This window comes from Leuciscus leuciscus, assembly GCF_965113295.1.
Source record: "Leuciscus leuciscus genome assembly, chromosome: 7".
NCBI classification, from domain to species: domain Eukaryota; kingdom Metazoa; phylum Chordata; class Actinopteri; order Cypriniformes; family Leuciscidae; genus Leuciscus; species Leuciscus leuciscus.
Window position 1 is genome coordinate 19,803,741 of NC_138731.1, and position 14,200 is coordinate 19,817,940.

The window sequence follows — 14,200 nt, forward strand, 5'->3', positions numbered from 1 at the left end:
CCAGTGGAATGGTTCTTTGGGGATGTTGATTCGCTGAGGCAGGTCCTCCCATTCAGACTCAAAATCCAACTTGTACCGGATTCGACCATCAGCCAAGTACTGGAGAGTACTTCTTGTAATTCTCCCCCTTAAGACGCTTCTCCTTTATCAGCTCTCGCTTCCACATATCTGGCCTTGGGCGCCTATGACGTTGAACAGCAGAAGTTTCAAGTACATCTCCTGCATCTCCTTCACTGACAGCTCCTTGAGCTGTGTCTGTATCACTACCATTATCTGGGCTGTCATCTTTCTCAGGTCTATAGTCCTCATCCAAGACAGTGTCATCGATTTCACTATTTGACGATAAATCAGGATCTGATTCAGCTCTGGAGGCTTTACTGGCTGTTTCCTCTTCTATCTGTTGCCCCATGTCTACGTCATTACCTTCTTTCTCAGGTCTGCTCTCATCTAAATTCTCTAACTCCACTACATGGGTATCAACTTTATTTCCTGACAATAAAGCAGAAAATGGAGTGCTGTTGAGTATTTTAACTCAGTAAATCATGTTAAATTCATAGGTTCACTGCAAAAAAAATCTAAATCTTACCAAATACTTCTTATGTCCAGTCAAAATGTCTAATTTATATTAAAAAAACTATTTTACTTTTTTATTTTACTATTTTTACTTTTATTTGCACTTAAAAAAAAAGAAAATGCTTGAAAAATTACTTCACTTGCCTAAAATTGCTTAAATGTCTTTTTATGGTGATGTTTCTTAACTGTAAAGATTTGTTCTGACCAGAAATGAGGTAATATTTTGCTAGTGTTGGCTAGCTACTTCATCATATCTTGTAGCAAAAAAAATTCAAGTTTAAATACACAGTTTATAATCCCTTTATAATCCCTTTGATTGACTGTAATTACATTTAGTGTCTAGAAAATTGAAGAAATATGAACTCTTACCAGATGAAAACGAATCAAACAGAAGATCTAATACATCACTTCTGGACATCTGTCTTCCCATGTTTTCTGCCATTTTGTTTGTATCAAAACTGCCTAAGTCAAAGAGATGACTTAGGCAGATAGTGTTTTTGGATTCTAATAAGTATTGTGATTGGCTAAGGACATAGGCAGAAAGACAGGATGATGCAGCATTGGTAGGACAGTAAAGTTAGGCAGATCACAATTTGGCCAAAAAATGACTTAGGCAATTATGCTATGAGGCTAGGTCAGAGAAATCCAAATTTTCTCGGGGGAGCATGCCCCCGAACCCCCCTAACTACGGGGGGCCTTGAGTCTTGTTGCCCAGGGCACAGGAAATTGTTAATCCGGCCCTAACCACAACAAAACTAGCCTTGACTGTAACAGTTGATAAAGACCGTGTTCCTATCCAGTTTGGACAAAGACATATAATCAAATTGTGTGTTTTAGAACATTATAATGAAGAATCAAAAGCCAAAAATGTAATTCTGGTACACTGTTAGACTTTTCTGTAATTTCTACAGTTATTTACTTTAAATCCCCCAGTATTATACTGCTATTTCTCTTTACAGTAAATAACTGTGATTCCCATTGCATCATGGGAATTTTCTGTGACGTCTAACACCACATACAGAGACTTACTGTATTTTTTAAATTTGCTGTATACTACTGTATTTGACGTAACTGCCTCTCTGGCTGGCACCATTCCATCGTGCTTTTTATTTCCAAATTTTTGCCTTACACCGCGTGTCTACAACGCTATAATAGCCAGAGGCTGTCTATATTGGACACATTGAAGCGACCGGACCTTTAAATGCATACCTGTTTATCCCTTGTCAGAAATAGCGCGAGCGCTTGGACTCGTATCGGACTACGTCAGAAATATAACGGCCGCGGCGCATCACTACACCTATTTTTTACAGTCTATGCACTACACTGACTGTCTGGGATTTGTCGTGTCGCGTCAGAGCATCCAGTGTAGGTAATGGGGTCTGTCTTTTGTTGGATTGCGACGTTCGTGTCTGGCCCGGGGAAGAGACGGAATTCACTTCACCGAGAGAGAGAGAGATCAGCAAGCAAGGTAAAAAAAACAAAACATTCTGTGTGTGTTGTCAGGATTGTGCCCAGTTTAACCTATGTTATAACGTTAACGTTAGCCTAACGTTACTCGTCGTCAGCATGGCGGTAACGAACTTTACCATGGTAAACTGAGCTAACGTTTCATTTTACACACTTTGTTAGATTATTGAATTGTCGAGTTAAAATATGCCAACGAGCAACGCGTTTACATTAACAATAAATGTGAATAAACTAATGTGAAATTCTGTTTATAGCCTAATGTTGGCCTACTGATGAGAACCTTTATAGTTTTAGCATTAGTTTGCAAACTATACCATATTATACTTTTTTTTTTAATGGAATTTAATATTTACTTCCATTTTTGTGTTTAAAGGCAACTGCAACAAAGCGCCAATTCGCGCCAGTGACTTCCAGCAAGATTCCAGAGGTAGGCCAGCCCATTTGTGATATATTTTGAGATAAATTTGCTGAAATGATTAGCAATACGCTATGTGAAAATTGCTTTTGAGCCACTGGTGCAGACTAAGTAGCTTACAATATCTTACAATATCTTATAAAATCTCTATAAAATTGGCTAACTTTATATCAAATAAGTGACCTTTGCCTTATGTCTAACTTTATTAGACAGCAAATGAACCAATCAGAAGATGGACCATTGTCTTTGTTCAGTCTCACCAGATTAAATGTATCCAGGTAAGCACTGCAGTAAAACTCTCACTAATTCATTAATACAAAATCTAGCATTCTAAACAACTTAAGTTTATATTTTTGCATTATTTTGATATTTTATTAGCCAGAAGACTCTACCATTGCAGTCCCACCTGACTAGGAAGGTCCTAACATCAGCACACAGGTGGGTTAACTACTGTAGGAAGGAGAACGATCATCACACTGTGATTTCTTGCATGTATCTTACTGTGTATTTGTCTCAAACAGGTACTCCTTCACTGCAGACAAGCTGAAATGGGCTAAAATCATCGATTTCAGTCGTTCTTTCTATGGATCTCAGCATTTTTGGACAGAATTTAGGATTTGTAAGTATTAAAATTTAATCTGGCATAATTTTATTTAGTTCTTTTGTATGCTATTTATTGACAAAAGCTGTTTACAAATATATATTCTTAAGTTTTTGTGAAAATAATAATAAAAATTAACAAAAAAAGGAGGTTAAAAATAATGTGACACTAATACTCTCTCTCTCTTTCTCTCTCTCTCTCTCATATAGTGTTGGAACCGGGATCTCCTCTGAAGGACTGAGTACATTTGTGTTTGTGGGCACGCATGCAGACCAGGGAACACTCTGATGTTGTCAATCAAGTTCTGAACAGGAACCAATCTTTGGAGAAGTTCATTTATTCACAAAGGTGGACAAAAACATTGTGTTGGCTTTTTAAAGATTATTTTGATGATGACTTTTACTCCTATGCTGTAGAAAAGATGGAGTAGACAGTCAGACATTGATAATAATAAGAAATGTTTCTTGAGCATCAAAGAGACTTCTTTCAAAAACATTAAGACACTTAAATACTTATTTTGGCCTCCAGTGTACATGAATCCAACACATTTTTGGAAATAAGTGAAATTATTTTGAAGGTGGGGTTATGTGTCATGTATTGTGAAAAGAACTGTGTTTTGTCCTGTGTTGGACATTTCCTTTTTGAATGCTTAAAAATGTATTTATATTCTGCAGTTTTATGAATGTAATGGTTGATATTTCATTATAATACTTGTATAAGCTAAACAACCAATGACTACATTCATTTAGTCAAATGCTAATGTTTTGTTTATGGTTTTATGTATGTTTTCAAAAATGTTTGCAGTGAAGGACAGCACATAATGTGTTAATTTAACACGTTTACACATCTTTGTGTTAACCTCTCTGACATATTTACTTTGTTAAAATCATTAACACAATGAATGAGTTAAAATTAACACAAAAAACATTATCCCTAAACTCACCCATTAATGTGTAAAAATTTCACACATCATTTCCAGCATTGGCATGTTTATTTTGTGATATATATGAAATGTTTTAAATAAAAAAATGGTATTTTGTGATAACTTTGTCTAATTGATTTGTATGAAAGTAGTACTTATGTAGGATAAAAATAAAATTAATCATATATCAAAATTATCAAATCTAATTTATATTTAGTACAAATAAAAATAATTACAGTAGTGTACTGATTAGCTTAGTTTTTACAGTAATGCACTGTATTACACAAAACTGAAATATGGTTTGGTACTGTAACTCTTAATTACAGTAACTTACTGGCAACAGTGTTGCCAGTAAGTTACTGTAAAAAACCCTTGAAAAGTCTAACAGTGTATACCAGTGTTTTTAATTCATGAACTCACATGCTTCTTGTTATCTTGTTATCAAATTATTGATAAGAAACAGTTTAGGTATAAGCTACTTTCCTTTTCCAGCCCCTCGAACATGAACAGTAATGATATTGACTGTGGCACATTCTGATAATTAACTATAAGAAAATAATTTTGAGATGTCAGAGTTGTTGTCTAGTATTTTGGTCTTCTTTTGGTCAGTTATACTCTTTACTGTTCTTTTGAGCTGATTGTCTGGCCTGTAATTCACCATCCCAAAGTTTCGTTCCGGATGAACCTGAGCCAACGTCTATTCTTGTGAACTTTAATATAATTTCAAAATCAGCTACTGCATAAATATTCCTCTTTGAATGCCTTAAATTGTTCTCTAAAAATGGTAAAAGAGAATCACAAGGATTCATAAAGAAAGAGCGCCATTGTTATCCTTTAATCACCAGCACACCACTCATGATTCATGTACCTGATTTTTTTTTCCACATTGTTGTCGGTAAGAACTGGCAGGATATGGTGTCACATATTTCTTAAGAGACTTGCTCAACCTAGCAGTGAAGAAACTGTTTTCTCTCCTGCTGGGATCCACCTGTTTCTTTCTGCTTTCTCATGGAAGAGTGCTGCATTTATGGGGAAAGGGAGAATAGAAAAAATGGGGACTCTTTGCACCCTGGGAGAGTTGAATGGGGTTGTTCAACAAAGCCCAGACACAGAACTGAATTCCAGTCTCCATGGCAGTTCCTTTGTTAAGACTATGAGATAAAACTAAAAAAGTGAACTATTGTTTCAAGCCAGCGGATACATCATTAAAGTAGTATCATTAATGTATCTGTGCAGAAAAATATGACATAAGTTAATTGCACAATTACTTGTGAAGTACTATAAAATAGAGGAATATGAGATTAACCGTAAAAATGCTAAATCAATTTGAGTGGATGTGACTATAAAAGGCTTCCAAAACAGCATGTAACATTCAGTATTATGTTAAATGGTCTGTATGTAGATTTCAGAAACCCTTATTCGCGAAACTGGTGGCCGTTAAAGGGGACCAATTATGCAGAATTCACTTTTACATTTGAACATAAATGTGTATCGGCAGTGTGTTTACACAACCACACTATAATGGTAAAAATCCACCTACTCTTTTTTTAATCCCCATAAATTATAAGCAGTGTCTCAGAACAAGCTGTTTGCAGATTCTAGATATCATGATGTCACATTGCACAGGCCCCGCCCACAACTCCTGACGGACTCTCCCCAATTAGCATAGACCTCCTCCTGAGTGAGCTGTACAGAGTCCACCATGTTTATCACTTCGCCAGAGCATTTAACAGCACCAGGTAAAACATGTATTCTTATTAAAGCTAAAAGTTATTCAATCAAGAACAGTGAGTGATTTTCTGTTTTTTATTCTTTTGTTGTTTGATTCATATTAACACATATATAGCAGTAGGTACTGTATATTGTGCTGCTTTCAATTTAATACACACATCTAATATACACATGTGATTTCTTTAGTTTATGTTCACAGACATAACCGACTGTGAACTGTTGTTTATGTGAACTTTGTGTGTTTTTGACACAAGTTTAAGCGCAATAAGACGTGAAAGAGAACTTGGCTTAATACTCACAGGACACGCCGTCTGACATCCAGCATTCTGTGTGTGTGCTTCGGATGTGTGCGCTCAGAAAACCATATATCAGAAGTTAAGAATGAAATGGCTTTAAAACACATGCAGATGAAAAACCCCAATGTCACGTTAGCGTGACCGCGATAGAGATGATAATCAAGATAGAGATAATAATCAAAACCAAACAGATGTTTTAGTTTTTGGCAGAGTATCTGAGGCACGAGCTGCAAAGGCACAGCCCTCTTCTGGAAAGCGGGATGGGGAGCAGCAGCTCATTTGCATTTACACGCAAAAAAAAACCCCAGCATGTTTTTGCTTCCACTCAAAAATTGCCATTTACAACATGGTATAATAAATGATCTGTGGGGTATTTTGAGCTGAATCTTCACAGACACATTCTGGGGACAACTGAAACTTATATTACATCTTGTAAAAAGGGGCACACGTAACATACAAGAGACTGATTCAAAGCCCTGATATATTCATGGAAAAGTTATTTTTCGTTCTTTGCTTAAAAGTAAAAAGAACTTGGAAATACCTTTGCAGCGATACTGTTGACAAATGTCCCAAAGCCATCCACGCTGCTGAGAGCTTTTTTTAGATGAGTAGTCTATGTAAATAAAATATGTGCTGTGCGATTTTTTTCTCTCAAAAACAAACAAACAAACAAACAAGCAAAAAATCATAGCGGTAAGAAATCAGCAGTTCAGAAAGCATCTGATCATAGAGATGTGGATGTTTGCACTGCAATTCATCTACAAACATGTCGACAGATGAGGTCATTAAAATTACACTGTTATGATTGATTATAAAAATATATACGTGTTACGTTTGTATTAAGTGTTTTTGATATGTATTTAACTCTGTGTTGAGTATTGTTAGTTTTGTATGTGCTCTGTCCCTCTCCCTCTTTCTGCTTGCCTTGTAGTTAATGAGCCACACCTGATCAAGGGGTCCAACTGTAACTCTAATCCAAACATTTGACTTAAATATTCAACAACTTTTGACAAGTAAGTCCTAATTACAGAACAGTCCCAAATGCAATGAATATATACTCCCACTTCCACCTTACATTTAAGACAAAGTGAAGAATTGCTTGGGTCAAATTGACTTCTAAGGAGCGGTGTGATGTGCATTCTATGCATAATCCTGAACTGAACAGCTCTGGCCCTGTTGCAAATAGAGATCTTATTCGCCTGACTCCAGACCCGCTCCAAATCCTCCTCTGTTACAGTCAATCGTAGGTCAATTCTAAGTCCTTGCATGTTCGCCACTTCATACGCAAAGGGCGTTAAAAAATTAAGAGATTTGCTTACTCAGCGGGCGATTTAGGATAATCTTCTCAATAGCCAACATGGAGGGGTTAGTGACAAGGACAGTACTTTTAAAAAATATAATCCCTGCTTTGGAGAAATCTGAAAAACGTGAGTCTGGGCAGCTTGTATCTTATAACCAAGTCTTCAAAAGATAATAGGGAACCTTCATTAAACAAATCACTTAGTCTACATAACACATGAGTGTGCCAAACCAAAACCGGAATCTGAAAGGCTAGACGTAAACTCTGGATTATTGTAAATGGGGGTCCATAGGGAAGACATGCCAGCCCTGCCCTCAATCCTATGTATAGAAGATCAGGCCTTCCACATATTAAACACAATTGTGTTATTACATAGTGCCTTGATTACCTTGGAACTTCTAACAAATAGCTGATTTTATTAACTAATGTTAACAAATAAGACGTTATTGTAAAGTGTTATCAGACAAACGAACTGAATAGCCCATATAATCTTTCTGCCTTGCTCTTCCATAAAATAGAAAAGTGTTTATTAAGTATTCATTGAATACATTAATTAAAATAGTGAGAGCAGATGCTGAAAAATATGGTAATCACCATCTGCAATCATTCGACTAATGAGATTGGTTTGAGGTATGAGATCGGTTACTCAGTCAGTCTATACAATTAGAGTGTATATCTGAAAGTCCAAACATGCTGTGAAGCTTTTTCAAACAAGCACACACAATGCGTTATTTGTATATTTGCTATTATTAAACTTCTTTTTTGTCACATTGTCACGATTCACTGTCATCGTCACTCTCTTAGTTCCGTCAGCACTACATTTCCCATCATCCTCTCCGGCTCACACCTGCACTCAATCCATCATTACCCGCACCTGCCAGCAATCATCATCGTCTTCACTCATCGTCTTCAGCTGTTGTCTTCATTGTTCTTCTCTGTATTTAAGTTCCCCTCGTGTCATGTTCAGTGTCGGTTATTGTTTGTGCACGCTGTTTGTGTCACATGTACTGTTTTGCATTCTGGATTACTGTTGTTGTTGAAATAAATCTTGTTATTTTTGTATACCCGTTGCCTCCATCGTCATTGAGAACCAGCGTTATAATGAAAATGATGCAAATAAAAATAGCATCATTATTCCATCAAGGTTTGTCAAAGTATGTCTGGACTCTGCAGTGGTACAGTTAGATACTAGTACATTACTGATACTCCCTGTGGGTCGTGTGTAAAGGCAGTGGTTTCATATTGTAACAGGAATTATGATGATGACGTTGGTGCTGCTGATGATGATATGATGGATGGTGCATTTAGAAAACATCAAGTCAAGATGATGACAAAGGGTAATTATCTCTGCCTAAATACTTCTCCAGAATTAGAGCTTAAAGTAATTCAAAACATGTAAAATGGTATGCTGAAATTCTAACAGTGGTACAGTTCTAAATTAAATAATAATAATAATAATAATAATAAATAATAGAGTACCAATAAAGTACAAATCAGTGTTGTATCAGCAAGTATTTTGTAAAGGACAGCTTCATTTATATTCACAGTTGTCTCTAATGGTTTTATTAAATAAATTTAAAATGTAAAATGTAATGATAATAATAACAGAGTTCCAATAAAGTCCTAAAATGTCATTATAGTACCAGAGTAAATCATTTAAAAAATCACTGCATCAGCACACTATGAGTAATTATAAAATGCTTTTTCCACAAAGTCAGCATTTCTGAATGCCGTCCAGCAGCCGCTAGTTTTAATGATAGAGCCGGTGCATGGGTGAGTTTGTCAGGAACGGCAGAGCAATGAAGCCTTTTGATATGTGGAGCAGTTGGCCTTTTCCCCTCAGTCACTAATCATAGTGGAGGATTTCTCGGGGATCCGTGTCCATGGTCCAGACCCCTTTGTGTTTAAATGCTCGGCCCCAGCTGTCTGCACCTCAGCAGTGCTAGATTTGCTAGATAAACACTAGAGAGACAGACTAACCCCCCTGCACTATTAATAAAGAAGATCAAATCACTCCGGTGAGACTGCTGGAAAGAAGACAGCTTTGTTCCAAAAACGTCTCCTGCCTAGATATGCTGCCTTCTAAGACAGCATCATAACTGGCCATTTGTTGCTAACTTATGGCTATAACTCTTATGATTAAATCTTAAAATAATCTCAAGGTCATTGTTCATTTGACACAAAAACATCCTGGACATTTCCATGGATGAAGTGAACTATGGAACCCTGGAGAAGAGCCTGGAGTGAAAGCAGTTTCTCCTATAGCCTACTCCCTAAAATAACCATCTCTGCTAGGATACCAGGCAGCACAAACATGCAGCAAATATCCACAGGGCTTTAGAGGCACAATGCATGGCCTAGGGAATCCAGATTTTACTTTCGTCCAAGTGAAGAAACATGAGCTTCTGCATGGTCACGCAAAGTGAACTGCATTTTACAAACTTATAAAATTCACTGACCTTTTAAAAAACCCACTAAGATCAGAGCTACAATGTCTGCAGTATTAACAGCTATATGCAAATTTAATGAATTCAATTACAGAGGTAAAATAAAATATACCGGTAGTCATACTTTAGTGATGCTGATCATTTTACAGTTCATAGTACAGTTTATTACATTAGGCTGATAAAGAACAGCACCTCAACAAATAAAATTTCAGAATAATGCATGCACTGAACAACGAGGTCAGGACAGCAGACTCTATTATTTTGTACAGTGTACTAACAATAACTACAACAACTAAAAACTTAAGTATTATAAAGTACCCAATTGTCATACTTAAGTAAAAAAAAAAAAAAATATTTAAAACAACCTGTACATGTAAATGAGCTCTGAATTGACAATATTTTACTCATCCTCATCCCTGAATTCCTTTTTCAACAGGAAGCCCACACAGGAAAGAAAATCACATTTAGCAAGCCATTTTATTGGGTAAGACACAGTCTTAAGTTCCTCATTACTTTTGGAAAATGGAAATGTGTTTTGTAAAACCAAACCAAAATTTTGTTTTATATCAGACAATGTGTTTGTCTGTGTTCGTACAGTCACAATCTCCTAATTTGTCAAATCTGACATAATTCATGAATGGTGTTGATTTCATAGTGTCTTTTATTAACATTAAAGGAACATGCTGATTTTTTGGGACTTTAGCTTATTCACCGAATCCCCCAGAGTTAGATAAGTCCATACATATCCTTCTCATCTCTGTGTGTGCCGTAACTCTGTCTGACGCACACACCGCTAGCCTAGCTTAGCACAAAGACTGGAGGTAAACGGCTCCAGCTAGCATACTGCTCCCAATAAGTGACAAAATAATGTCAACATTTTCCTATTTACATGTTGTGATTTGTATAGTCACAGCGTGTACAAATAACAAGATCACATGAGACACAGCCATCTTCTAACCGCTACATACTGGGAACTATATTCTCAGAAGGCGAAGCACTGCTACTTGGGCGGTGTGATTTGCTCACAGCACCTGAGAAGCCCCGTGGTGAGGAGCAGAGAATTCGCTTAGAGTTGGAGCAAATCACTCCGCAGAAGTAGCAGTGCTTCGCCTTCTAAGATGTATATAGTTATGAATGTATACCCAGTATGTATATGGTTATACGATGGCTGTGTTTCATGTGACCTTGTTATTTGTACACGCTGTGACTATACAAATAACAACACATAAATAGGAAAATGTTGGCGTTATTTTGTCACTTATTGGGAGCAGTATGCTAGCTGGAGCCATTTACCTCCAGTATTTGTGCTAAGCTAGGCTAGCGGTGTGTGCGTCAGACAGAGTTACGGCACGCACGGAGATGAAAAGGGTATGTATGGACTTATCTAACTCTGGGGGATACGGTGAATAAGCTAAAGTCCCAAAAAGTCGGCGAGTTCCTTTAAATACATTGTTTATCTGAGGAAGTAAAAGTATATATCATGATTATACATCTTCGTTATATGACCAAAATCAGCTGATGACTATATTCATGATCATTTATTGTATGATGATATCTCTAGAGGCATCTAGATCTTTGACATCACACAAACACACAAAACAAATAAATAAATATAGCCCTCACAAAATAGTGCTGTAGAGTCATTTACATTGAGTCATTTACTCAACTGATTCCTGAAAAACACTGATTCATTCAGAAACAAAACAAGTGACTGCCTTTGGGTGAGTCATTGAATCATTCACTCAACTGATTCATTCCACAATGTTCCATTGTACCACCACTTTTTGTAAAAATGTTTGTTTCTTCAAGCCCTGACAGTAGTCCTGTCATCTTTGCACATGGCACAATGTTGCTGAATTTGTATTTACATTCTATATATATTTTTGACAGAGGATATGCCTCAATACAAGCCAGGGGTGCGTTTCCCAAAAGCATCGTTAGCCAACTATGTTCGCAAGTTCCGTCGTTATCAGGGGTGCGTTTCCCAAAAGCATCGTTAGCCAACTTTGTTCGCAAGTTCAGTCGTTATCAGCATAGTTCAACGAGTCAGTGTTCCCCGAAACCATAGTTCTAACGAACATTCGCAAACAGCATCGCAAAGTTGTGTAGTTGAAACGACAACTCTCAACCTGTGGTTAGAAGCGTAGTTTCTAGTTTGCATGACATTTGGACTTAATAAATCCTTATCTTGAGCAAAATAAGCAAGCTGACATTCAGTACAACCTGTGTCTTTTGTTTAGAATACATACAAATATCATTTACGTCTTTTAGTTTGTCAAGAGATTTAAAGGACAATTCCGGTGAAAAATGAACCTAGGGTTAATTAACACATGGTTACCGAGTCGATCGTTCCCTGGGATGCGTTTTCATGAAAATCGAATGTAAAGAGTTTTATCTTAAAAAACAGATTATCTTATAACGCTAATATATGGGGCACAGAGTAGGTAAAAGTAAATCGCTAGTTAATACCACTAACAAGGCTCAAAATAGCCTCACACTAACAGAGAGGATCCATCTTGGAAAACAGTCTCGACTAATCGAGTCACGAACGCCGTGCTACGTTAGATTTCACAAACGTAATTCAAATTCCAATCGACCAGCTCACTTAGCACGGCGTCCGTGACTCGATTAGTCGAGACCGTTTTCCAAGATGGATCCTCTCTGTAAACGCGTAATGTACTGTCTTTATAAAGTATCTTCTTATTAAACTGTCTGTACACTTACAAAGTTCTCAATGCTTCGGTTTGCATGTAGGGACCCTCATTATGCAACGCATTCTCATCCTAGGGCGTCATATACTGACGCTTTTGACATTTCGTCTACATCGAACGCACATGGCACCCTTTAGCGTCAATATGACACGCACAGAGCTTTGTTCGGTTATGGGTAGGTTTAGGTCTGGGGTAGGGTTAGGGTTAGACCGCTAGGAGGCGCCTTCTGGCCCATATCTATCTGCGTCTCATATTGACGCTAAAGGGTGCCATGTGCGTTCGATGTAGACGAAATGTTAAAAGCGTCAGTATATGACGCCTTGGGAAGAGAACGGGCTGCATTATGCTACCGTGTTAGTGTGAGGCTATTTTGAGCCTTGTTAGTGGTATTAACTAGCGATTTACTTTTACTTACTCTGTGCCCCATATACTAGCGTTATAAGATAATCTGTTTTTTAAGATAAAACTCTTTACATTCGATTTTCAAGAAAACGCATCCCAGGGAACGATCGACTCGGTAACCATGTGTTAATTACCCCTAGGTTCATTTTTCACCGGAATTGTCCTTTAAAGCACAATTTTTGAAGAGTGCGCATGTTCGAATGTGCTCTACTAAGAACGAGTCTATGATTGAATCTGGAAATAAAGCTAAATAACTGAGAAAAATGAGAAATAGTCCTCAGATACCATGTCTGTAATTTATAGCAAAATATCTAGCGTTAATTCGATCTCAAACAGATTCATTAAAAGAAGTCATTACTTCACCACATGCGTGACGCCATAAACCAACGTGGTTGAACGACCACTTTGCGACAATACGGTTTCGGGAAACAGTCGTGACTAGCTAGTTGATTTCTTCAACGATGCATCGTACTATGGTAGTTAAGCAGCGAGTTACGTCGTTGTTCGGGAAACGCACCTGGTTGGTTTGAGGTTCCAATGAGCAACAGTTTTATGGGAAATTGTGTGTAGGTGTAACTATCTAATGCTAAGATTTTGCTTTGTTGAGTCTGTTTGTGCTGGTACACTGAGGAGGGGAGCAGTCTTTTGTAATGTTACCATTAGGCTGGTAAGCCTTTCTTAACCCTGCCTCTATGAATAGACTCATCAGTACTGGAGGCAAGATTGGGAGATTGAGTGAGGCCCGGTCTGAAGGAGACTCATTGGAAAGGGTTGTTGATCTCTTGTTATGCAGAGGAGGTTTATATGAAATATGTGTTTGTAAGGAATGAAATGTAGAGGGGTTTGCCTAATGGAAAGAGACGTCATTAGGGCATGGCTTGTTGATTCAGTGGCTCGGGTATGCTATATTTATTGATGAGGTCGGAAAGATGATATGATTAGGAGGAGAAACAACAAACCAGTATGGATTCCATTTAAGCTTACCATCTGCACTTATAATTTCAAAGACAATACACTCTTTGTAATATGAAATGTAAAAATACAGTTTAAAAAAAAAGTGGCAGCCTGCAATTGTTAACAAACAGATTTCTACCTGATTTTAACCAATTTATCCAGGGCAAAACTACTTTTAAAATGCACCCTGCAAAGTCTCAGCTCTGCATAACTACAAGTACAAGGTAGTGTTTTTGATAAATATATACCATTGTTCCTTCAAGAGAAAACTTGATTGGGGTCAAACATGGCTTCCTTCTTCGAAAGTTTTAGCATGGGAAGAAAAAGAAAGGGTAAAAGAAAAGTAAATTAGATCAGAGAAACACAGGACTCACTTTTCCC

The 14,200-nt window shown here is 37.2% G+C and overlaps 1 protein-coding gene across 3 annotated transcripts; it reads left to right on the forward strand.

Moving 5' to 3' along the window:
* The first annotated feature begins 1,460 nt into the window (after window positions 1–1,460).
* On the forward strand, window positions 1,461–4,101 carry LOC309502278 (uncharacterized protein). Of its 3 annotated transcripts, none has more exons than XR_014207222.1 (6): window positions 1,461–2,041; window positions 2,414–2,467; window positions 2,665–2,733; window positions 2,834–2,893; window positions 2,977–3,074; window positions 3,266–4,101. XR_014207222.1 is itself a non-coding variant. In XM_082174584.1 (6 exons), the coding sequence occupies exons 1-6, from the start codon at window positions 1,946–1,948 to the stop codon at window positions 3,295–3,297; spliced, it is 405 nt and encodes a 134-aa protein (XP_082030710.1). In that variant the 5' UTR covers window positions 1,461–1,945; the 3' UTR covers window positions 3,298–4,101. The 3 variants fall into 3 exon arrangements, 1 of the variants encoding a protein (XP_082030710.1); XM_082174584.1 differs by having other exon boundaries at window positions 2,669–2,733; XR_014207223.1 differs by lacking the exon at window positions 1,461–2,041 and having other exon boundaries at window positions 2,079–2,467.
* The last annotated feature ends 10,099 nt before the right edge of the window (window positions 4,102–14,200 follow it).

Coding starts and splice junctions, on each gene's coding strand:
- LOC309502278 (XM_082174584.1), top strand. CDS start 1,946: ATGGGGTCTGTCTTTTGTTGGATTGCGACGTTCGTGTCTGGCCCGGGG. Junction 2,468..2,668: donor CTTCCAGCAAGATTCCAGAG/GTAGGCCAGCCC, acceptor TTTATTAGACAG/CAAATGAACCAATCAGAAGA. Junction 3,075..3,265: donor TTGGACAGAATTTAGGATTT/GTAAGTATTAAA, acceptor TCTCTCATATAG/TGTTGGAACCGGGATCTCCT.